This window comes from Triplophysa dalaica, chromosome 20 (genome assembly GCF_015846415.1).
Source record: "Triplophysa dalaica isolate WHDGS20190420 chromosome 20, ASM1584641v1, whole genome shotgun sequence".
Taxonomy (NCBI): Eukaryota; Metazoa; Chordata; class Actinopteri; order Cypriniformes; family Nemacheilidae; genus Triplophysa; species Triplophysa dalaica.
Window position 1 is genome coordinate 9,948,444 of NC_079561.1, and position 22,145 is coordinate 9,970,588.

The 22,145-nt window shown below is 38.2% G+C and overlaps 2 protein-coding genes across 3 annotated transcripts; both read left to right on the forward strand.

Moving 5' to 3' along the window:
* Window positions 1–10,075: 10,075 nt before the first annotated feature.
* On the forward strand, window positions 10,076–16,927 carry rnd1a (Rho family GTPase 1a). 2 transcript variants are annotated; one of them, XM_056732272.1, is made up of 5 exons: window positions 10,079–10,332; window positions 10,587–10,674; window positions 14,046–14,155; window positions 14,234–14,368; window positions 14,446–16,927. In XM_056732272.1, exons 1-5 carry the CDS (start codon window positions 10,213–10,215, stop codon window positions 14,689–14,691), a joined length of 699 nt encoding a protein of 232 aa, XP_056588250.1. In that variant the 5' UTR covers window positions 10,079–10,212; the 3' UTR covers window positions 14,692–16,927. The 2 variants fall into 2 exon arrangements, with proteins under 2 accessions (XP_056588248.1, XP_056588250.1); XM_056732270.1 differs by having other exon boundaries at window positions 10,076–10,332; window positions 14,046–14,368.
* Window positions 16,928–19,011: 2,084 nt separating this feature from the next.
* Window positions 19,012–20,890, forward strand: LOC130408812 (zona pellucida sperm-binding protein 3-like). The gene is made up of 8 exons (XM_056732249.1): window positions 19,012–19,590; window positions 19,663–19,781; window positions 19,873–19,976; window positions 20,057–20,234; window positions 20,299–20,416; window positions 20,489–20,574; window positions 20,651–20,739; window positions 20,820–20,890. The coding sequence occupies exons 1-8, from the start codon at window positions 19,012–19,014 to the stop codon at window positions 20,888–20,890; spliced, it is 1,344 nt and encodes a 447-aa protein (XP_056588227.1).
* The last annotated feature ends 1,255 nt before the right edge of the window (window positions 20,891–22,145 follow it).

Consider the following 22,145-nt stretch of genomic DNA (forward strand, 5'->3'; position numbering starts at 1 on the left):
TATTAGTTCCTAAAAACTCTCCAAACTCTACACCTGCAGGTCAAAACGGGAAGTTATTTAAATCATATGGCACATGTAATTAATTGGAAATACCAAGTGGATGAAACTAGTACATTTTTATAATGTAGCCTATCAAAATTATAAATTTGAATTATTTTTTTCATTTTTAACTAAAATAATGCACCTGCGAGATTAATATGAATTGTATTGTTTCCATTGCATAACAAGAAGGCATTGTGTTAAAAGTCGGAAGACTTTTGTGAATGTTCCAATAGACAGGGAAAAGCGCATTAGTGAAACAATATTGATAGGTGAAAGCCCTGCTGATTCTATCCTAAACTTATTTTCGCCTCAACGACCATTATGCAGTTTACACAAATTATTTTCTTTAAACAGTTTAGGACAGTCCGACCGGAAAACTGTATGCACGTGAAATTCATGCATATGTATTCTGGATCTGATGCAGGCAGGGTCAAAGCAATAAAACTAGTTCTGTCCATAATGCACGTCTGCCTGCTCTTATTTGCAGAATGTCAGCCGCGCGCTATTTCAAGGACATCTCGTTGATGAGGCTTTGGCTAATGGGAGATAACTTGGGCCCGGGCCATGACGTCATTTTGTCCCAATGTAATCCGCTTGCGTTGAGCCCAATCAGCAGAAGGCTGCGCGTGTCTGGGACGGGAAGAGAGGACCACTAATCCGCGAGACTGGATCAGAGAGGCTGAAAAAACACTCAGGGCAGGACCAAAAAACCGCTGCCCGAGGACGATCAAGAGTAAAAGGGATAGATCGGGGAGAACTGACTCCAGTGCTTGCTGGGGGTGTCTCCATGCTCGACCGAGGATGAATTTACCGAGGGATGCTCCGGAGACCGTTTTAAATGGAGGGAAAAAGCAAGTCATCGTCAAGAACAGACTACGAGCGTCATAGCTTCCGCAAAGTCATTGGACAGAACAGAAAATAAAAAGAGCACTCGAAAATAGGGATATTAGTGAAATGCACGGTTTGTTTTGACGTATTTCTCCGTTTTTTTAACGCGATACAGAAGAGGAACGCTATTGTGCATCGGCGTTAAGCCGCGAAGGAGGGCGTATTTGCATAGACGAGAGGAGACGCAGCATCTGAGCTGTGGAAACATTTCTGTTCCTTCATCAGGAAAGTGCGTTTTTATTCAAGAACGCACGTACTGCGAGCGTTTTCGTCCTCGATTTTCGATGTGACACAGTACTATTTCTCAAGTGATGGGTCCATTGCTCATTTCTTCAAAAATCAAGGACAAAGGGACCCCATTTAAAGATTCAATGAAGAAACCCTTGCAACGGACACGAAGCAAAAATGCATTCTCTTGCTTTTTCTTACACAAGAGGAAATGTGTATTGAGCGCAAAAGTAAATGCTGGGTATCGATTGACTTATTTTTCCATTGTGTGAGCTTAGACATGGTGCACGTCACTAATCTGTCTTCTAACTGCAGGAAAGAAAGTGCGGTAAAATCTCAGCTCCAGTAAAGACTGAAGTAGTGGACGGAAAGCTGTGTAATGTAGGTCGTCTACTCAGATTTACCATGATTTGGGTCGTGCGCAATAGTTTTTGTTAGTCTGTTGATTTACTCGATATGCGTCTTAACGACACGTCATTTAAATGGGGGATTAGTTTAAGGTAAGATGTGTAGTGATGTTCAAGTTTTATTTATTCTCGGAAGTTCGTGGCAAAGTGTGCAAGTCAAGGCGCGAAATTTGAGTGCCATACTGGGTTCGAGTAACAAGGGGCTTTGCTCATGACTGCGCTGCTGCCATTCGTGCACTCCAAGGGTTCTTACTCTGCGTGTTCACAGCGGACCTTGATTTAATGTCCATACAATTAAGGCACGCGGTGAATGCCAAGAGAAGAATCTCCCAAGCATCGAGTTTTCGCATGTGTAGTCTAAACATCCACGATAAGGCGCGATGTAGAAAGTTGCAGCAGGCGTTAGCGGAACATCTTTCAAAGGCATTCGAAAGTCTGTAGCCTACATTTAAGTCATTTCAGCATAATGCATGTTAATAGTAGATCTAAAATGATGACGTCAAAGTCATAACCAGTTATTCTTTCAACGGACGTAAAGAATGTTTGAATGTTGATCAAGAACTGCTGGTGGGCTTTTTGATGACATACAGAGATGACAACTTTCTTAAATGTCTTCAATGTTATATTTGCTTCACATCTATATATAGGCTTATATTTATCCACCGCACAATCACCGAGAACGTTAGCGTCCGTAGTTAAACTCTGGACGATTATGTTTTACAGTCAAATAGAACGCAAGACGTGGACAGAGTTAGCGATTTCTCGATTTTCGTTAATTTAGTTAGATTTTGCTGTATAAGTGCGCCATCTACTGGGCATATCAGCAATTATCCTACAAACACTCAGGAGTCAATTGCAACAAACGACACTTTCAACAAAACGTTCTTAGCTAAAATCTTATCTGTACTTTTAAAGCAGATTATGGCATTTTTTACACACTTCCGATAGACAGAGAAACGAAAACACATAATCAATCAATCAATCAAATTTTATTTATAAAGCACAATAAAAAGAACAGTAGTTGACCACTGTGGTGTAAAAACATTGCTAAAAAGACACAAATAAATATCAAACAGTTTTGTAACATAATGCATCGAGAAGCAGGCCTACTACATATATTTTTGATTAAATCGTTGGAGATGACCATTTTGGGCTGAGTTTAATTCTTACTAAATGTTAAATTCCTACTCCACAGTTTACAAACTATTGACTATACATGGGGCGTAGTGTTGGAAATCTATAAGCAAGCTTTGTTTGGCATATGCATTACCTTTTAAATTAAACCTGTGCATAAATGCAAGAAAACAATCTTTCAATTTCAGACCTGGAACAACATTGTTTACGATATTTAAAAAAATCTAGAAATCAGAGATACATAGGTTCCAAACATTAGTATTATTATTCACCAAAACGAAATCATAGAAAACGACCGTATATTTGCGATAGGATCGTAGCTGACATTCGATAATTTCAGGAAAGATTTCCTTAAGCAAATATACTTTATGTTTTTTAAACGCGTGGAAATAACAACGTTGAAGACTTTTTCACACGTAATTCTCAATTATTTTACACATGTTGCAAGGCTAGCCATATTCCTTTGGAGACGGCACGACAACTCCATGACACAATTAGAAAATCAGTTAGGCCCACATGAGTACATTTGCGTATATTTTGCATCCTGTAAATTCCTCCAACGTCGGAAAATTATAACTATTCACTTAATATTTAAAGTGTAATGTATTTGACTCGGTAAAGGTGAGTAGCAACTTTTAGCAGAGGCTATAGGGCCTATACTGTATTCATAGTTTCGGTCCACTGTGGTGCAAAATCAATAAATAAATATAATAATCCCGTTTCGTTTGATTGCCTCTTTCTTACAGGTTTTCTAAACACTGCTATATTGTTGTGGTTTTAATTTTGGCATGTTTTTTTTATTACGCACATATCTACATACGCCTGCCTAGGGATATTACTATCCAGCTGACGAGAAAACACATTCCTGCTTTAAACTGGAAAACAATGTGTTGTCTTCACTTGGTTAACAGATGTTGCTATATCGAGCTAAAAGGGTGTACCCTACAAGAAATGTATCCCTGTTGATTGAAAAAAAGTTGCCCAAAGTGTAGCGGATTTCACCCACCGCAACTTTAGTAAGCTAATACTTCAAAATCGTCGTACTGTAGGTCAAATAAGTGCTTGAGAGGAGGTGACAGGCTCATGCTGTCAGGATAACCGCAAAATTACATATTAAAACGACCTGGATATCCAAGATATCGGGATACTTTAACTAATTTAATTCATGTAAATAAATGATGCCAATCATTTTAAATTGATCAAATAGATAATTGAATGTCTGGACGACAACATTGGTACAAAGTGGTAGACGGGTTGTTGCAGACAACTGTATACATTTAGAGTGCCGAGTTGTTATATTTTAGCTCATTAGGCATATTCTAAATTCATCTACAATGTCATCCACCTAAGCACTCGCCATGCTGTGCATTATCACCTCTGATTGGTAAATGTCCCTCATTTGGTAAATGTCCCTTTACCTCCTTACTGTGTATTACCCCAATACTTCAAACAGGATGAACTTTTGTACTTATTATACTTATATGCTTGTCAATGGCAGGATCAGTCCGGACCTCAGTAGGTCCCCATGTCGACACTGACCCCGAATGCTACAGATGAGTTTGTGACATATTACAAGAAAAGAAACAGTAGCAGCGTAAATTAAACAATAGATCAGGTTTAAGACTATTACTTTTCCCAGTCATCAAAATTAACGATATAATGTTACGTAAAAATATACAACGAAGTTATCATTGTAAACAGAAGTAGCATGCAAACAGCATTCTCGTGACGTGTTTTAGGAAAATCAACGTACCTTTATAACCTCTTGTCTTTAAATATTAATTAAGACATGAGAAGTATTTTCACAAACACTTATAACAATTATTTGACAAGATGCAGCTTAACGATTGGGTAACACGTGCTGTCATAATCAGAACACAGATTCAGCACCATGGAGAGCTCCAAATGTGAGGTCATCAGCATGCTCTCCGCTTTTGTTTATTCGAATTGGCCACCGGGTTAGTAATAACAGAAAATTACAACATAATGTTTTCTAAAGAATACATCCATTCTATAGCGAATGAAACTACGATCCAGTTGAGAGATAAAGATGCAACATTTGTACAATGCCGCCTAGTGGGGTAAAGCGCTATAGATTATGGCACACTATCATTTATCATTTAAGATTCGGCTGATCGAAAGAAACACCTCGATCATTTTTTAACTTTTCCCAAATACGTGTACAAATATTAGGCTACTATTATGCTCAAAAGTGAATATGAACTTGGAATATTTGTGGTGTGAAAAAATATAAAGCATCTTTTCTGTCATTTTGACCTGATTGCAGTTTGCATTGTCTGCAAATAATAGCAAATAGAAACCATATTTTTATTTGAAATTTAGAAGAATAGTAAAAAAAATTGTAATTTTTGCGAAACAAAGCATATCTATAAATGGTAAATTCAGAAAATCTTAAAATATTTTTTAAATGGTCTCTAATTTTTTACGCTGCTGTATATTTAGGCCTATATCCATTATTTTTATCAGAATGCGCCTACAAATTTAAACCTTATTATTTTTACGTGGAAATCCCAGAGTGTTGTCTAGATAATAATTAAAATGTAGTTAGCTCTTTTTCAAACCAAGACAAAAACTACAAGCATTAACGTGCAGGCAACTACCCCTACTAATCTCTGCTCTCGCTTTCTTATTTCAGTACAACTCTGCCTCCAACCGACCAAAAATAGAACTGCAAAACACAACCGAATGGTGAGAAGAAAAAACGACTGTTTTAAACTGATAAGGAACGGTTTTCCAGAAAAAAGCTAATCACACTCTTACGATCATTTACTTTTAGAGTAGGCCTACATTATTTGTTTATTTTAATATAAACGTGAATTTACAGCTGAATGTTTTACTATATTGCGGCAAAAGGAGGTTAAAAGCATGGTTATGAGAGCTGTCGCGCCTTGCGCAAGAGGTAAAAATGTTCATTCAGAAATATTTTATATTAATTTGTATTATTAGTTCATTAGTTCATAGTTCCGTCAGTCTACATTATACTAAGCAACAGAAAACATGAATATGTGACCCACTAAATAGAAACAAATCTGTACCAATAAGGGTTAAAGAGTAGTTGAAAATATGCAGCCATTGAATTTAGTTTTTATTGCTACTAAAGTCAATAGAGGAAATTTTGAAGTGAACTACTAAAAAGCCCATCTATGTGCATATAAACATTCAAACGTGTGTTGGCATATGTCCCAACAAGCTGTAGATCTTTATGTAACAAGCATCAACCACCTGAGGTCAGCATTACTCTTAAAACGCGTGTTCTTTGTCAGTCTTCGGTACAATGTGTGCCAAATTCATGACATCACAAAGACAAAATAATTAAAAGCCTAAAAAACACATTAATGCCTAAGCAAAAATCCTATAGTTTTCCGATAAATAAGAATACACACGTTGAAACTATGCAAAAAACGATATAAACTATAAAAATATAAATTATATTAAAAACGATATATGATAATAGTGTGATAAAACTAAGTAGTCTAAAACTATAAATTGACTGAAAAGTTAAACTGTTCTCTCAGTCAAGGATATTTTTTAAGTATCAAGTTGTCACATGTCTTTAAAAAACTGAGCTCGGGTCCTTTTCAAGTGTTTTTTCAACTATATAAAGATAGTTATTTAGATTTAGATCAGGGAATGACATTACACCAAATCTCTATGGACATGGGAAGATGGCTTAACAGCCAGCTGCTTGTACATTACCCCACTTATTACACGGTGACTTGCCACATGAGAAAAAAACTGGACATGATATGAAATTTAAATATTTTATTAGCTCATTTTTTTACCGAAAAGCTATAAAAGCTATTTCCTTTGGTTTTACGGTAAGAAACGACGTTTAAATGTCACGAACAGGCAATTTGGTTTAATCACTTGAAAATATAATGTCATTTATTAAAAGACATATCTATTTTGTCAACATAAAAAACGTCAAAATGATTTGCTCCATCCGGGTTACCTGTGTTAGAAGTTTTGAGAGGTTGTTATCTGGGAATAACGAATCTGCAAATGTCGTGACAGGCTAATGATAATCAAGCATTCCAACAAGATGTGTAATAAATAATTTGAAATGATTTTACATTATACAAATATATTTTGAGACATCTGATAATGCACAAACGTAAATCACAGAACTGCGAGAACAAGACCAAAAGACCACTGCATTGATCAACAAGTAATCCCATAAAATATCAGCAATCAATCTGATCATAAAAGTTCTGCAAACAACACTTTCTCTCATTTTCTATTTCTCTGATGGCTCCGTGTTCTAGAAATATAATGTCCGGTATGGAACAAGAGCTTTAATGTGCCCACAGTCAAGAAACTGTGAATATTACGCAACACATTATTCAAACTGACTGCCAGCTTTAGACTGCAGGAGAGAGGAAGAGAAGAGAGAAAGAAAGAAAGAAAAAAATCTTACCACTGCAAGAATGAGAAAGAAATCTGAAATGACTGTGACCGTGACCTTACGATGACCTTATTCTCTAGCCATTATTATTACATTATACGTCTAAAATAATTTCATACAATTACCAAATTGAATGACTCAGACTTCACATTCGTATAATCAAGCATGCCAGGTTTGCCTGCTGGGAATTACATCAAACTAGACTTACAACTGTTTTTGGACATGACATCTATAAGAATAGTCATGGTATTCCAGCTTGCAGGATATGCTTTATCAACCCGATCGCACCCAATTGCGTATAAATAACACGCTTTTGCATTATCGTCTAATACGTACGCCAAATTGCGATTTTGCGTGCATATGATACGCCAATGAGTGCTTGTACCTGGGTGGAGAGCAGCCATTTTAAAACGTACATGAAGAGGAAACACTGAAATAATTAAAATAATAAGGTTAGGTTTAGGGTTTGGGTTAGGGTAGAGGTTATAATATGCACGGACGCTAACATGTGCACGCAAAAAAAGGCGTATTTATGCACGCAAAATCGCAATTTGGCGTCCTTATTATACGATAATGCACAGCGCGTGTTATTTATACGCAATTGGTGCGAATGGGCTGGCTTTATGCATCTCCCAAGCTGAGATGTCATTGCTGTGTTTCCTGTCTCAGTTTGGGGAAACCCAGACCATCTGTCAATGGTCTGGCCTGGGCCACACACTAACATACTGTGCTTCTTCAAGTTGGAACACAATCATAAAGCACATTCAACATAACAACATTACAAAAAAGTAGGGATGCACCGATCCGATACTCTGGATCGGAATTGGGGCCGATCCGGATGTTTTTTGGTGGATCGGGTATCGGACTGACGGGTTCTCTTCAGTCCGATCCGTTGCGATACCCGTGGAAGTTACTCTAAAGCTTCATAAGGGACTATCCATCAGGAAATTACCATAAACTGTGTCATGCACTGTATTCGTTGTCATGTATTTTGATAGCTTTATGCGAGGAATAAACCAATATAGCATAATTAAAAAACTCTGACCTCCGCTGGTGCGGTCATCTGTCAATCTCAATCCAGCATGCGTGTGTCCGGGAACAGTCAGGACGTTACTCTTTCCAAAGTTTTTAATATTCTTCCTAATCACTAGATAGTAGACTGTGGTTTTGTTTAAAATGCATTTTGCCGGAGACATCACTCGCTGAGTGTAAAGTTATTAGATTCAAGCACCGGAACCGGTCTATGTTATGCGTCATTCATACACTATAACTCTTTTTTTTACTTTAGGATGGATGCAATGTACTATGATTTAAACACATAACATATCTCTTCTCTTTGTGTTATAACAGTTTTGAACTTGGGAAGCAAAGATCCCCGCGAATACACGATCATCACTATCCGGGATGTGCGTGAGTGAAGCGGGTGCATTAAGCGCATCATTCTGCGTCCAATGCGCATGACTTTAAATAACGTAGAAGCGAATGTATTAAGCGCATCATTTTGTGTCCAGGATGTGCATGAGTGAGTTTGGAGACTTTTATATTGTGATAGCTTTGTGCAATAAACAGAAATTTATTTGTTAAACATTTTGTAAGTATCTGTGCTTAATGAGACCACATTTTGTTTTGTATGTATTTTTAAGTTAAATAAAGCACTAAATAACATTTAAAAAAATCATACTTTTAAGTAAAAATACTTAAGTGAAGGAAAATGGTAGATTTTAATGTACTCATGGATTTAAAGTAAAAAATAAATAAAAAAATGTATGGACTGTAGTGGAGTAAATATGCTGTGCTTCATACTGTAGGAAAGTATTTTTTGTCCAAAGTTCTCTGATAAAGTACATATATTTTAAAATGTACTTGAAAGTAAACATTCTTAACTATCCACCTCTGGCAATAAAAGTTAAAATATGCAAGTCTACTTTGATCATGAAAAACAGTGCTAGTATCGGATCAGAATCGGTATCGGCCGATACACAGAATTCAGGTATCGGAATCGGATCGGAAAGGAAAAAGTAGGATCGGTGCATCGAGAGTAAGGTGTGCCAGTATATATGCTCACATAATATACCTTATAGGTTTGTTTCCAGATTAAGCTTTTTGTCCATTTGTTGCTCTACCTCTGCTTCCAAGCTCAATTATATATTTGCGCTTTAAACAAGAGAAAAGATGATCTTGAAACTATGAAACCACCAATAGTTACATCATCATTTTACTCAAGGAGCTTTATAATGGTCTGAACATAAATGGAACACTATGTGCGAAAGTCTCTGAAATGCAGCAGTCTCTATAGCATCAGTTTACAGGCTTCATATCACATAATTAGTGTCAATGTACAGTGCATGGGCTTCTACTGTATTACAGTCAAATTACTCCACAAACAATGAGATTGGATCATAGATTTACTTCATCCACTCGTTTGACTACGTGCTCAAGTGTCAAAGCCAAACAAACATACATGATAGCTGGAAAAACTATGCAGTGTTACTCAACACACAGTCTGTAAAACGTTTTGAGGGTGTTCCTTGTTTACACAACACCATGTCAATAACGCTTATCCTGTATTTTGTCAGAGAAGAATGTGAAAGCATTCATGTACAACATATTCCAAACGTCAACAGATTTCTTTGGCTCAGTGCTAAAATGTTTGTTCACACTTTACATAATTCATGTCGTGTAAACTAATTATCACATACATAAGAACCAAGTTTTTTCTGTTATAGATGTAAAGGCATATATAATTTAACTACTCTTATATTTTTTTTAAGCTTCTCTGTTTAACTTTTTAAAGAGTCCTGTGTTGCTTATGGTAAGATGTCGTAGACGTTGCGCATTTATATCGGCTAAATCGATATACAGACTCCGGGTGGGTGGGCAGTGAAACTGGAGCGCGAGCAGCAGAGCGCAGCGCTGATTGGATAGCAGAGCTGTATAAATTGCCGCAGTGCCGTATTTCTCACTTTCGTGGAGACTTGACCCAAAGTCCAATGCGCCGTGAACACACTGAACAGAACCGTTATACGAAAGTGCCGGCTCATACAGGACTGGTCTGGTGTCACTGTTTTTGTGACTGTATCATTTAAAATGAAGGAGCGGAGAACCAGCCAGCCTTTAGTAATGCGTTGTAAACTGGTTTTGGTGGGAGACGTGCAGTGCGGGAAAACCGCAATGTTGCAAGTGTTGGCCAAGGACTGCTATCCCGAGGTATGTAGTGCACTCTCTATAAGATATATTTAAACAGAGATGTGGTATATTTTTTCAAGAACAGTCTTGCTTATTAGAGCATGCAATGCAATATGAATAAGACTGTGATACGCATGACATGTGGGATGTTGCGCACGTGTTGAATATATAAAACCAACACCTCTGCAACAAGCAATCACAAATTGTAAACACACACTATTTTACCCAAATCTGTCATTTTGCTGCTTCTGTCATTGGTCTTGTGTCGTTTGCAGACGTACGTCCCGACAGTCTTTGAGAACTACACAGCTGGACTGGACTTAGAGGAGCAGCGCGTGGAGCTCAGTTTATGGGACACGTCAGGTGAGAGAGAGTGATGGGCTGTCACCTTTATAATATTCAAGCTGGTTCACTACACATCTAAGCATTTATACAGATTAACCAACGAGAAGTGAAACGCGTCCAGGACTGTGGTCGATAAAAATATTTTGGCAGTGACGTACATAATTTTTCTAAAGAATGACGTCATAAAAACTTATCTGTCTACGCTGTCGTAGTAACCCGAACCCCGATTGTATTGTAGACTATCTCTTCCTCTGAATGTTCTCGTTTGTCATTGTACCCTTTCCACATGTCAAAACAAAATTGACTTTGTTACCTTAAATCATATTTTTTTATATAGCTTTTATATAGTTGGTCTGCATTTGAGTCGTGTTTGTTTCTTACAATTTTTGTAAAAATGACTGGCAACGTCTGATAAATCATATGGTGATTTAACAGCTCCTAATACATTTTACCCGTCTTATACAGTATGCTTATATACTGTACATTTGTGGATTCATGACTTGACAGTATTGTTAAAGTAGTAGGTCCACCAGTTGGACATATAAGGATGACACCTGAGTGTTGGAATCAAGCTGAGACCCATTTTCAAGCATCAGATGTGTGGCAGTGTGCCATCTCCGCCTTCTCAGGGTCAGAGAAGATATCTGAGCTCTTACTGAAAGAACTTCAAGGTTTCACTGTTTTTAAATGTCTCATTGTGACGTAAGAAAATGCACGTAGTTCGAAGCCTGTGATAGTGTGGTAGCGATATTGTCCTTTGTGAAGTGGATTGGTGAGGTGTGCTCTGTTCATGGCCCTTACATTAGATTTGTCATATAATACAGCCGTTGTTTTTGGGGATGTTTAGTCTGTGTGTTTGTGCAAGCGTTTGATTATGAGGCTCATTAAGGTCGGTAGCAGAGAGCTATGGTTCAATGACAGATAATTGAGGCTTGTGCACTTTTATCTGCAGAATGTAGTCTTATTCATTATGTTTGGGTTTTTAAGGTTCTATCTAGATAATAAAAGCTCTTCTCTCCTCAAAATGAGTGTAGTTATCAGGTATTTTTTAAAACAAACTCTCTCTCATGCGTTTTCTGTGTTCCATATCGTTATCTCATTTGATTTGCTCCAGTATTGATCTGTTTTGGTTAGAGAGGTAATTTTTGTTGAGTGTATCAAGTGCTTCCTGTTATATTAAGATTAATCTTCGTACTAGTGTGTTTAACACTTTTGAATCCAACAGCTGCTTGTGTCCAGACGGGAGTGCCGGGTTCTGTATGGTCATGTTGCGTTACACAACATGCTACGCAACGTATTTGTGATGCTTGATAACTTTGAATCTGCGCTAATAGTCATGCCTGGCTGCTTGGTAGCATGAATGGATGGATACAAATTTTTGAGAAGTGGCCCGAAAAGCAACAGATTTGATATTCTCAATATTCACTCTGACAGCTTTTCTTCATATGATCATAATGATGTCTATTTTCAGTGGGTAAATTGAGTATTATTTGCTGGGTACCAGTGGCAAATGAAAGGGAAATATGGTACAAATAAAACATTATGTGAGCCTCCGGGATAATATAGTCACGTGTATTTTAAATAAAGAAGTACAACTGGCTTTTTTTTTTAATTCTAAAACTATTTTGCTTGAGTTTATTTTATCGAAAAATATTTGAATTAGTTTGCATTTGTTTCTGTATTGAAACTAAAATATAAATGTCCTCTTGTGACCTTAAATCTATTACAGATCCAAGTTTTTATACAACACAAAGCACAAATATATTTTCTGGATTTCAACTTGTATTCTGACTCTAAAGAAGAAAGGAATTTAAGAGTACTTCCTGTTCATACTTTAGCTCAAGGTGTTTCCTGCTATGCATTTAGCTAAACACACTCTGTATCATTGAATTTACAAGAACACTGCTGTGGAATTTCCCTTGAAGTCAAAGTGACTCAGGATAGTGACACGAAATCCAGATCAGAAGTGAGAAAGCAACTGTGTATTTCTTACATTCTTACATTAAAGATCACAGTTTTGGAAAGCCAACCAGAAGCATCTCCAATCTATCCATCTTAAATGGATAGTTCATCCCCCCAAAAATCTGTAATTTTATCGCTCTCATGTCATTCAAATCTTGTATATGACTTTTCCTTCTTTGAAAAACATAAGAAGATATTTTAAAGAATATCTCAGTGGTTTTGTGTCCATAAAGTGAAAGTCAATAAGGGCCAATGTTGTTTGGCTACCAAGTACCAACAATTTTTTCTAATATCTGCATTTATGATTTGCAGAAGAAACTCATACAGGTTTGAAAAAACCTAAGCGTGAGAAAATGCCGTGAAGAGTGAACTATCCCTTTAAGCCAGTTAGGCTTTGTTAATTGTGCACTGCTCTTGTTGGTGTGCGGGAGAGACGCTGGCAGAGCAGCAGAGGCTCGCGAACCCACACACACACACAAACACTCATCAGAAATGCGAACAAACAGGCTCTAATCGCAACTAATCACAGAAGCTTTATTGAATTTGCTCGTCTGGCTCTCCGCTGCTTCAGGCATCTCTTCACTAGTTCTCCAGATCAAAGAGCACAAAACCGTCAGAGGTAACAGCCAAGCCTTTGACACATTCTGGAGAGGACCACTTCTACAGCTCTTATCATTCGAAATCTCCACATGAGGTCACATGAGGAAATAGCGCATGAGGTCAGGTGTGAGGAGCAATTAGGTCCCGTGAGAAAAGATGAAAGGAGACGTTTTTCTATCGAGTTTCACAACTATATTAAACAAGAACCCCCCATACAGACACATCATTCAGTCTTCTGCAAAAAAAAATAAAACAGTAGACTTCTCTAGAAGTAGACTAAATAAATTAGCATTGACTGCAGATTAATAATTTAATTCTGCCTGTATTCTAGCCACTATAATGTAGTTAGCCGACTACATGTAAAGCAGTAGTATGTGACCAACTCACCCAACCATCTAGACTCTAAACTCACTATTCAGTACAAAATACAAAAGTAGAAATGAATATTGGGTCTTTAATGGACTAGCATTATTTTATATTGATGAACCAGGGTCATATGAGTGTTTATGTGCACATCCTTCAATGCCGTTGCCATAGTTACGGAATGAGATGAGGTTTAATGTGCGCAAGGGGACTAGACCTCCTCGGCAACTCGCTCTGTCAATACAGGAATCTCTGAGATTCGCCCACACACATGCACACGTGAGTGGTGCCATACATTTAGCTATTATTTAAATGATTATTGTAGATTTTAAATTAGGTATAAACACAAATCTCCTTACCAAAGTTCATAATCTAAATGATTTATTCCTTACCAAATTATTAAATTAAACGTCTAGATTCATTAAGTGTGTCGTTATTGATCTTTGTTGCGTTTGCTACTGCAGGTTCGCCATATTATGATAACGTCAGGCCTCTATGCTACAGTGACGCAGATGCTGTTCTGCTGTGCTTCGATATAAGTCGTCCGGACACCGTCGAAAGCGCCCTGAAAAAGGTGATGCACCTTACATTGTCGGTTTTCAAACCACTTTATTGCCAGGAATGCCAACATAAAGTCTCCATCATTCAACAGTGGAAAGCAGAAATTATGGATTTCTGTCCCAGTACGCGCATAATTCTGGTTGGCTGCAAGACGGACCTCCGCACAGATGTTTGCACACTGATGGAGTTGTCCAATCAGAGACTGACACCCATTTCTCACGAGCAGGTCAGTTTTTCACCTCCCTTTGTAAACCACACTGTGTTCTGTTGCCGTTTGTCATTATGTCTTTTCAACCCCCCCAGGGTACCTTGCTAGCAAAACAGGTCGGAGCGGAGTTGTACCTGGATTGTTCCGCGTTCACGTCAGAAAAGAGCATCCACAGCGTGTTCCGCTCAGCAGCACTCACGTGCCTCAACAAACTGCAGCCGCCTGTGAAGCAAAGCCCAACGCGCCGACTCTCCAAACGAATCCTTCACCTGCCCAGCAAGGCGGAGCTCCTGACTTCGTCTTTCAGCAAACAGAGAACCAAGAGCTGCTCCATCATGTGAGCCCACATCTGCCGCTCTAGCTCCGACAACACATTTTTCGCTCTTCGAGAGGGGATGGTTGGGGGGTTTGAGAAGAGGGGAGGTCATGGCCTTTCGTGACCCCTCCCTTTCTCAACACTTTTGTTCTTCTTCCATTCTGACACCCCACCTTCAAACACACTTATCCCTACGTCAAAGAGCAGATGGCGCTGTTAAGGGTTTTCGCCTGTTTCATCTCGATTGACTTCCCTTTACCAGCGAATGGCTTCACATGAAGTGCATTTTGTATTAAATATCAATCAGACAAAGGAAGGATTATTGGACGTGTTATTTGTAAAAGTGTATACGCGTATGAGAGTAGGGAGAGAACTGTGAACATAAGCTAATATTCAAAGTAAGAGGGTCTGATTAGGTTTATGCACTTTAGTGGATGTGAGACGAACTGGACAAAAGCAGATGATAGAATACAAGTTGGTGTTAGTCGCCATTTTAATACATGATTAAGCTTTGCTTGCACTTGCTGAGGTCAAAAGCTCTGAGGGTTGGCACTGATTTACAACAAGACAGATGAAATGTCATTAAAGAAAGAGGGTAGGAGCCAAACAAGACTAGAATGAAATATGAGGATGCTTATAAATTTGCAGCTAGATGAAGCATCGAATCACAAATGTGTAGGAGATGCTGACACACAGTATTTCAGTCTCTCTCTCTCTTTACCGTATTCCTTCATTCCACAAGAGAGTGGGTCATAAATCTCAGTCAATTGGGAAAAGTCCTGCAATGGCCTTTTGAGACAGGATTGCCCTACAGAGCAAAACACACACAAGTCATTGCCAATTCCAGCTGTTGAGGGCTTGTTTTTAGAACATTATGTCTTTCTCTGAAGTAATTTTGAAGATGGGTTGAGAGGATCAGGGACAGACGGGATAAGAGATTACTACAGGACACTTCAGTCCGCCAAAATTGATCAACGTTACATAAGAATTTAAAATGTGCTTGTTGTTGCATTTTTCAATGCACTTTCTACACAGTCATCGTAAAATCTGTCTCAACCATAAAATAGTTTGTTTTTACTCGAATGTTTTCTTTACATGTAGTGATGCTCAATACTAAAGTGCATTGAAATCAGTTTGGGATGCATTTGGTCAAAAGACGACTAAACGGTAAACCTCACTGTAGTAATCTCTATTTTAAATCCTGCTATCCCTGGTTGTGTAATGCTTAATCGTAAAATGACAAAATCCTCAGTTTGGTTTTATAAATGGCTGTGTAGAAATGAATTGAGAGCTCAGAGGGTATTACAAGGAATCGGTCAGAATCAGTTGTTCATACTATTTAAAATGATCACTGCTGCTTTGGGAATATATTATTATGTATCAAATTTCTTAGATGATCTGTTTTTCCCTATACTGAAATCAACAGGGTTTGTCTTTGTCATCTAATGGATATTGGTATTTAACAGCCATCAAAAAAGAAGCTCATTCTAAAAGCCTGACAACAAAATCTTAACGTACGATCATGAATTATATTCTTGACATCTATGAGTAAATGGCTCATTGAATGCTAACCCAAACATTTGGAGGATGTTGAAATCTACCATTTGTAGCACCTAAAGTTGAGAACAGAAGAAATATAGTGGATAGTGTGTGAGAGTGAAAACAGTGTGTATATTTAAACTGGACCTGCCTTAATAGCACCTCTGAACTTCTTCATTATGATTTAAATTTACTTCATAAGTATTCCATAAACATGCATCACGTACTATGGGATCTCAAAGAGAAGTAAGATAAGGTGGACTGCCTGAAAACCACCCAAGAATTTCCAAGAGATGAAAATACAGGAAAATCTCACTGTAGCGTTAAGCAATGGCGGTACATAAGGTCATCAAGACAATATATGATGCATCTCACACGCCATTATATATAAATTTGTATGTGTTGGCTTATTTAGTAGCACTCTTATATGTTATACGTTTGATGTGGTGGACCTCCACAAACTTCCTGGACATTAATATCGTAAACAATAATTTTGTACAGCCCTTTAAAACAATGTCTGTGAAGCTAACAATTGAAAAACAGACAGAATGACTGTGTGAAATGTTATGTGTGTAACTTATTCATGAAAAGTTGATTATTGATGGTTCTGTTTGATTTCCTTGACTTCCTCAGTTTCAGACAATCTATTTTGTATTGCATATTGTTTATTGATTTTGTTCCTTGTCTCTTGTGTCTTAAATTAATTAAAACCTTCATTTGGTCAGAACATATAACTGGTTATATTTATTTTCAAATGGTCAAATGCTAAATCTTCAGTCAGGTCTTCATATGCAATCTTTGCAGTTAAACAAGACAAGGTATTTAAGACAGATTAATCTTCTTCTGATATTTTTGACAAACACTAAATCTACAAGTATAAACATGTTAAAAAAGTAAATATGATGAAACTTTTTACCTACCTGTAATCTCAGTAGTCAAATGTGGAATCTATCCCATATTGTTATATACTTTATCTCATTGTTATCTTAAGGTCATTCTCACATTTTTTGCTCATATGTGACCCAAATCTGTTTACTCAGATGTCAGTGCAAACAGGACAAACCACACGGAATCCAAATCTTTTAAATCTGATCTGAGCCACATTCATATGTGGTCCTAATTCAGATACAGGTCTGATGTTTTATAATGCGACCTCAGTCTGAACGCTCATATCAGAATTCATGCAACTTTTACGTCATTGACCTGCGTCATAATTCTGGGCCGGTGCAACCTATCGTGTCACGTGTTTAAATGTAACAACATGGAGGAGAGCAATGAGTTTAGTCAGTGGAGGGACAGTCAAGTGCTAGATATGATCAGCATTTGGGGTGACAGCTTCGACTTCAAATCCACACACACCTTCGTACAGAAATGGCAGCAATTGCGCAACAAAGTGCCATGGTTAAAATATTGCCTTTTACCCTGCTCCTTGTTTTCCTTATAATTGTATCGTCAATCATTTTAATATATAAGCTCCTAATGCGTTAACACAAACTCTTTGACGTGATGTTATTGTTCTTTTGCACATGCGATTCAGTTCAGGACCACGAACAGTACACACTCCAATCTGATATGGGCCACATTCCTAAATATAATGTGAACAGCCAAACAGAAAATTGGATTTGAGCAGAAACATGAATTGAGCATTACGGCTGGTAGTGTGAACGTAATGAAAGCGATAAAACAAACCTGTTTCTTCTTAGCTACGGTCTGCAGAGCCTATGAAGAACAACTTCAAAGGTCATTTTCTCAATATTTAGATTTTTTGAATCCTCAGATTCCAGAGTTTTAAATAGCTAAATCTCAGCCAAATATTGTCCTAACAAACCTTACATCAATACATAAGCAAAAGCGTATTTATTCAGCTTTCAGATGATGTATAAATCTCAATTTCGAAAAAAGTGACCCATAAAACTGGTTTGGTGGTCCAGGGTCATATATGATTATGTTCCTAACTGATAAACAATACTTCTATAGCACTAACCTTTACTAATCCATTGAAAAGCCGTATCTGCTACAGTTGATGCAAAATTAGTAATGAACACACAATAAACTTCTGCATTTCCTTCAACATTAAAAAAGGTAATGCAGATATTTTTCAGTTTATCTTTAAACAGTGACTTCTTCAGCCTTTGTCAGTTTTTGTCCTACATGTCTAAGGTTGTTTTAGAGCTGTGAAGGGAGCTGTAAGATGTGTAATAGATTACATTGTGAAACAGGGCCCAACCATGCAAACGTTTTGTTAAAATGCAGATTTGTAACCCTTTGTTGTTCTGAAAAGAAAAATGGATTAGAAAATATTGAGAATTTATCTTTGAGAACTAATCAAACTACAATTGGAACGGGGAGGAAAACTGATAAATTCACATTAAATAGTTTGGACTGCTATGATCATGGTCCCTGTGAAGGTGAAGAAATCTGTTTCCTTAACAAGCTTTATTATTTTAGATACTTTCTAGAGCATAATTCTGTGCGCGGCTTTGTGTCTTAATTTATAAAAGGTACAAGAAACACAAAAACTGCAAACAGAGTGCAACTATGCTTTACGGTTGATTGTGTTTTAAATTGACAGGTCTAATTAAAATAAGCAAGAGTATAGCTCATAAAATAAAGTGCCCACATCCTGATTTCCATCTGCATAATAAATGTCCAACAGGATCCACCTGTTATAAGCTGGTTAGGTAAATGAACAAGTCTAGAGAAGCATTAGGCTAATCACTAGAGGGGCGGACCCATACTAATTTCCAGATGTATAAATTTTGATGATGGCTTCCAACAGCTTCATGTAAACTCAAGTGTAGCAATGATGGGGTTGTGGCAAGTTGGATTTGGCGTGGCGATTGTTCTTGCAGTTAGCATGTCTGATGCACAATGGCGAGGAAGATCGGTGCAAACTCCGAAACCTCGTACATTTAGGCCTCGGTCACAAATGCAAGTTCCTCAGAAGAGTGAAACCAGGATGCCTCCGTTTCACCAGACCAACAACCCCATGCTTGTGCCACAGAGTTTTCCTTCTCAGTTTTCAATGCAGACTCCTGGTATGGTTGGTGGAAAGCCCGGTCAAGATCCTGTCGGTGTTCAGTCTAAACAGCTTTTGCAGGGTCCGGTGAAAAAACTGACATGGACCTTTCCAGGACTGCCAGAAGAACCGTTACAGCCAGAGATTCCTTTTGAGCTGCGTGACCCCATTTCTCCCAACAGTGTAGGGGCTCAGTGCCGTGAGAACTCTGTGTATGTGGAAGTGATGGAGGACTTCTTTGGGACTGGAAAACAACTATTGGCCTCTGGTTTTGCAATGGGAGGCTGTGGACCAATAGGGCAGGATGATGATGCTCGAGTGCTCATCTTTGAGTCAGAACTGCATGGATGTGGTAGCATGATAACGGTGAGCAGACTGATCCTCTTAACAAAAATGTAAACTCTGAATATTCTTGAGAAACATTCTTGCCTCTTTTAGGTGACCGAAGACTCTCTCGTTTATACCTTCACCCTGGTCTATAGTCCCCAAGAGGTTTCAGGTGTTCCTATTTTCAGGAGTAGTGGTGCTTCTGTCAGTATTGAGTGTCACTATCCAAGGTAAGGTTCTGAGTACAAGATGGCTGCATACTCTTGCACTTAGTAAAAGATTTGGCAGTTTGTGGTGACCAACTTTTTCTATAATCTACAGAATGCATAATGTGAGCAGCAATGCCCTGGTGCCTGCTTGGGTACCATATGCAGCTACTAAGGTTGCAGAAGAGCGCTTGGCCTTCTCCCTCAAGCTTATGACTGGTTTGTAATGTTCAACTTTAGCTTTAAATGTAGTTTCAACTTAATTTTGCAGACCTTGCCTTAATTTGTTCTTGAAACAGACGAGTGGCAGTTTGAGAGACCTTCAAACCAGTACTTCCTGGGTGACATCGTGAATATTGAGGCCTCTGTGAAGACGTACAACCACGTACCTATCCGTGTGTTTGTGGACAGTTGCATAGCCACTGCGTCCCCTGATGTGAACTCTGACCCCAGATACGCATTCATTGAGAATAATGGGTACGACATGCCCATTTACCTATCCTAGAAGTATTGCAGGGTGTTTAACTCCTTTCTTCACCAGGTGCCTGGTTGATGCAAAGTTCACGGGCTCGAGCTCTCGCTACCTCCCTCGAACTCAGATTGATAAACTGCAGTTTCAGCTGGAGGCTTTCAGGTTCCATCAAGTGAACAGTGGGCTGGTATGTATCTGCCTTAATTTTGAGTACATCACAGTGCAGGGGTTTGAAACCGGAACCCTGTTGTCTTTTCAGGTCTACATCACATGCATTTTGAAGGCGGTTCCTGTAGCCACTCCAACAAATCCTGCGCAGAAGGCTTGCTCGTTCTCTCCTAATGGGTACGTTGTCCCCAAATAGCCTTCACCGTGTCAGTAGGGTGACGTTTATCATTGAGCATGTGTCCTTGTTTGGCAGGTGGGTGTCTGTTGATGAATCTGATCAGGTGTGTGGCTGCTGTGACTCAACCTGTAGCAGCAGTAGTGCAAGCGATCAGGTTCTTCGAGGTATGGGTTAACACATACTAACTACAAAAGCTTCTGCTTATGGTCTTTGAAATTGCTCACCTTTTTTCTGTTCTCTGTAGAGCTACGGTGGGAGCAAGCATCTGTTGGGCCCCTCAATGTGAAGGAATTTGGCTTCGATCGACTAATTTGAAATGGCTATGTCAAGTGATGAATAAACTGTTCTTAATTTGTTTATACATGGTCCTGGTTGTCTCACTTGCATGTTTGCCATTTTATGGTTCAAATTTAAGCATTTATATGAATACTTGTTACAGGACTTGCTTATTTTGCTAGGTAATTCATGATAGATGCAAAATAGCCTATAACTACCCAAACATAAAATATTACTACACACTGCTGAGGGTGACCAATAGTGTAGAAGCGCTTGACTTTGGTTGTGTAACTTCACACCAACTGAATTTTTTCAATTGGGCCTGGTTGACATTGTTCAAGTCTATCATTCACCCTTGGAAATGGTAGAAGTTAAGTCTTTCAGGTGGGGAGCTTCAAAGACTCGTGTAGCTTGTGAAGAGGTAAATGTATTAATGGCATAGCTTCTCTAGTGGTTCATGTGACGCAGTGCATAGGTGGTAAGTGGTGTAATGGTTGCTAGAGTTTGTCTTGAGCATCAATGGCTGAAGCATGGAGATGGAGGTAAATATCTATATACAATGTTGTCTTTAGTATGCATAGCCATTATATTTTCTTATGATTGCATGCAATGTCTTTGCATTTTGCAGTGCAAACACATGAAATATTTGTAATGCCTTATATTAGCATTAACTCTTGACGAAGATTGGACCTCAGTATATCTTGAAGGGATAGTGACTGTTTTTGAACATCTGCCAATGTCCGGTGACTTGGGAAAATCTACCTGCCAGCTGTTGCAAAAACAGGCAGTTACCATCACACCTCAACATATTTGGGTAACACCTTATGATGCGTGACCCTGGACCACAAAACCAGTCTTAAAGTATCATTGAAATGGGGCAAGAGTCGACAAAACATTGTATGGTATTGTTTGTTTTATGCCAAATATCATTCGGATCATTTTTAGATAAAGTATGTTAAAAAAAATGTGTTAGTAGTTTATTTTAACTTAAAACAAGGTGACTATTAATAATATAACTATTCTCCCATTTGGGTTACTACGGAAGTACTACATAATGGAGGGACATTGGCATTACTGCATAAACCTTTCCTTCTAGCAACTCTGTATAAAGTCCTGTCCACTTATCCAGATCGTTCCATATTTGAACACCTATGCAATCATATTACTCAAACAGTCCCATAAGGTCCAGTAAAATACATATTCTGCCATAGAATATTTATGATGAAACTTGGGTGCTTTCACTCCATATATTTTCAGCTCTTTCATTGAAGTATTAAGTGTAGACAACCTTGAT

Bases quoted from the DNA above. Each gene is read 5' to 3' on its own strand.
- rnd1a (XM_056732270.1), top strand. From the start codon at position 10,213: ATGAAGGAGCGGAGAACCAGCCAGCCTTTAGTAATGCGTTGTAAACTG. The intron at 10,333-10,586 runs GTATGTAGTGCA...TGTCGTTTGCAG, and splicing joins CCAAGGACTGCTATCCCGAG to ACGTACGTCCCGACAGTCTT. The intron at 14,369-14,445 runs GTCAGTTTTTCA...CAACCCCCCCAG, and splicing joins CACCCATTTCTCACGAGCAG to GGTACCTTGCTAGCAAAACA.
- LOC130408812 (XM_056732249.1), top strand. From the start codon at position 19,012: ATGGGGTTGTGGCAAGTTGGATTTGGCGTGGCGATTGTTCTTGCAGTT. The intron at 19,591-19,662 runs GTGAGCAGACTG...TGCCTCTTTTAG, and splicing joins GATGTGGTAGCATGATAACG to GTGACCGAAGACTCTCTCGT. The intron at 20,417-20,488 runs GTATGTATCTGC...TTGTCTTTTCAG, and splicing joins ATCAAGTGAACAGTGGGCTG to GTCTACATCACATGCATTTT.